The following is a 2,713-nucleotide window of genomic DNA, read 5'->3' as shown; positions in this document are numbered from 1 at the left end:
CCGGACCCAGGCTGGGAACAAAGACGCGGGGCTGGGGAAGGCGGCGGACGAGGCAGTGGGGACGAGACATCCCGGAGGAGAGGGAAGAGAGAGAGGCCGTCGGCACCGGGGGGCCGACCTGGTGCCACAGGTGGGAAAGGCACCGGGGGGCTGGCAGGGGAAGCTGGCGCCGGCGGAGACCGCGGCTGCAGCCGGCAAAATAAACAAGTGGGAGCGGGCTGAAAGCTGGGCTGAAAGCGAAGGAGAGCGATAAAGAGAAAGAAAAGAATATTAAATCGCGAGAGAATGAGAAAATAACCCCGCCAAAGAGAGAGGAGGGGAGAGGCCGCCTGCTACGGCGTGGGTGGGGTCGACAAGAATAGAGTACATTATGCAGTTCATTTAGTTAACAAGGGAAATAATGAGGGAGCGTGCGGCGTGAATGCCAAGAGAAGAGCCACAGAAAGCCCATTGAGCGCCCGGCGCCGCCATCACATGGCGCGGGCGCTATTTAAAGCGGGCGGCGGGCGCCGTTCAGCACCACTCGGGCTGGCCAGCGGCGCCGGGCGGGCGCTGCGCGGGGGCTGCGCGGGGCAATGCCGCGCTCCTTCCTGGTGGACTCGCTGGTGCTGCGGGAGGCGGGCGAGAAGAAGGGGGAGGGCAGCCCTCCGCCACCGCTCTTCCCCTACGCCGTGCACCCCTCGCACCCGCTGCCCGGGCTGCCGGCCGGCGCCTGCCACGCTCGCAAAGCCGGGCTGCTCTGCGTCTGCCCGCTCTGTGTCACCGCCTCCCAGCTGCACCCGCCGCCGCCCGCTATCCCCCTCATCAAGGCTTCCTTCCCTCCCTTCGGCTCCCAGTACTGCCACTCGCCCCTGGCCCGCCAGCAGCACTCCGTCTCCGCAGTCAGCGTCGGGCACGCACCGGCGCTCTACCAGGGCGCCTACCCACTGCCCGACCCCCGGCAGTTCCACTGCATCTCCGTGGGTAAGGCGGGCAGCGGCGGCGAGCGGGGGGTGCATGCGGGCAGGACGGCGGTGGGCGCCGCGGGGAGGTGATGGGGATCCCGGCGGACCCTGCCCAAGGCACCTGGGAAGCGGGGGGTGCCTGCCCTGCGCACGGAGGCTGGAGGGGGTATCCCGGCGCCTTTCCCCGTCGGTGCCCCGGACGATGCTCTGGGGAAGCCCCCTGCTGCCCGCCGAGCCTCCGAGCCAGGCTGTGCGTACGGGGAGAGGGTGCAGCGGTACCCTCGTGGGCTCGGATCCAGCCTGGCAGAGGCTTGCTGGGTCGCAGGCCCCCCGGGGACGAGGAAGGGCTGCGGCCCCGCAGGGTGGGCGGCGAGGAGGGCTCAGCGGGGACTGGCGAGTGCCCGGCTTTGCGGGCCCGGCAGGTCCTGACGGTGCGCTCCTCTTCATTCCCAGACAGCACGTCCAGCCAGCTGCCCAGTAGCAAGCGGATGCGCACCGCATTCACCAGCACGCAGCTCCTGGAGCTGGAGAGGGAGTTCGCCTCCAACATGTACCTCTCCCGACTGCGGCGAATCGAGATCGCCACCTACCTGAACCTCTCCGAGAAGCAGGTGAAGATCTGGTTCCAGAACCGACGGGTCAAGCACAAGAAAGAAGGCAAAAGTAGCTCCCACCGGGGCGGGGGGGGCGGCCACAGCTGCAAATGCTCGTCCCTTTCCACCACTAAGTGCTCGGAGGACGACGAGGACTTGCGCATGTCTCCGTCCTCCTCGGGGAAGGACGACAGAGGTCTCGCAGTCACCCCCTAACCACCCGCGCACCCACCCCGGCTCCGCACTGTGAACTCCCACTCCGAACTGTGGCCAAAGCAGGGGAGGGAGTCCTGCCTGCCCCGGTGCTGACATGCAGCCGAAGGATTTTATACTGTTTTGTATAATTTGTGTAATTTACGAAGGACTTTCTCGCCTTTCTAGACCCCCGGCCCATGAGGACGGGTGTCCCGGCACTCTGCTGTAAATAAACTCCTCCCTAGGACCCCAGACGTCCCCCCTCTAGTGCTCCCTCACTTGTGTCCCCGCAGGCTCAGCCCCGAGCCCGGGAAGCGAGACGGGCGCGGAGTGCGCTGATGCTGCGAGGCGACGGGCGGTGCGCCCGCCTGGAGGGATGCTGTCCCGGGCTCCCTCCGGTAACCTGGCGGTGCCCAAAAGCGGGCTGACGGACGGGGTGGGTTGAAGGCTGGGTTATTATATTTTTTTTATTTTTTTTATTTTTTTTTATTTTATTTTTTTTCCCTTTACAGAATTATTTTGTTTTGACTTCGTCGCTGCCGGGCGCACAACTGGGGTTGTACCGTTCCGTCCCACTCCCTCCCCGTGGGAAATATTTATTTATTTATTTATGTGCAGAGAAACGATGATGGCAATGATAATAATGATTATGCTAACAATAAAAGCTCGTTGGTGGTGTATTTCCTTCACTTCGAGTAGAAAGCAGCCGCTCGGCGTCCGCGGGCGTGCGCTGGGAGCACCGTCGCTCTCCATCCCTCTCTCCGCCGCAGCTCGGCACAGGGACCTGCCCGCCCCGGCGAGCGCAGATGACGGGGAGTGTTCCCTTCTCCGTGTCGAGCTGAAGGTACGGGGAGCACGGGACCCCCTCCTTCTGTCCCGGGGGCTCTCTCCGTCCTCCCCCGAGAAGGTAGAGATCGGGCCGGGGTGAGGCTGGGCTGAACACCTTTCACAGCCATCCCAGCCGCAAGACCTACGGCTGCA

General features: G+C 64.4%; 1 protein-coding gene across 1 annotated transcript; it reads left to right on the top strand.

The window, feature by feature from the left end:
• Positions 1–524: 524 nt before the first annotated feature.
• Positions 525–2,412, top strand: GSX1 (GS homeobox 1). Its single transcript, XM_086884194.1, has 2 exons — positions 525–963; positions 1,398–2,412. The coding sequence occupies exons 1-2, from the start codon at positions 576–578 to the stop codon at positions 1,751–1,753; spliced, it is 744 nt and encodes a 247-aa protein (XP_086740320.1). The 5' UTR covers positions 525–575; the 3' UTR covers positions 1,754–2,412.
• Positions 2,413–2,713: the final 301 nt, after the last annotated feature.

The sequence above is a fragment of the Cyanistes caeruleus genome, chromosome 3 (genome assembly GCF_971803275.1).
Source record: "Cyanistes caeruleus chromosome 3, bCyaCae1.hap1.1, whole genome shotgun sequence".
NCBI lineage: Eukaryota > Metazoa > Chordata > Aves > Passeriformes > Paridae > Cyanistes > Cyanistes caeruleus.
The sequence above is the reverse complement of the archived record's forward strand: the minus strand, read 5'-3'. Positions and strand labels throughout refer to the sequence as shown.

Bases quoted from the DNA above. Each gene is read 5' to 3' on its own strand.
- GSX1 (XM_086884194.1), top strand. From the start codon at position 576: ATGCCGCGCTCCTTCCTGGTGGACTCGCTGGTGCTGCGGGAGGCGGGC. The intron at 964-1,397 runs GTAAGGCGGGCA...CTTCATTCCCAG, and splicing joins GTTCCACTGCATCTCCGTGG to ACAGCACGTCCAGCCAGCTG.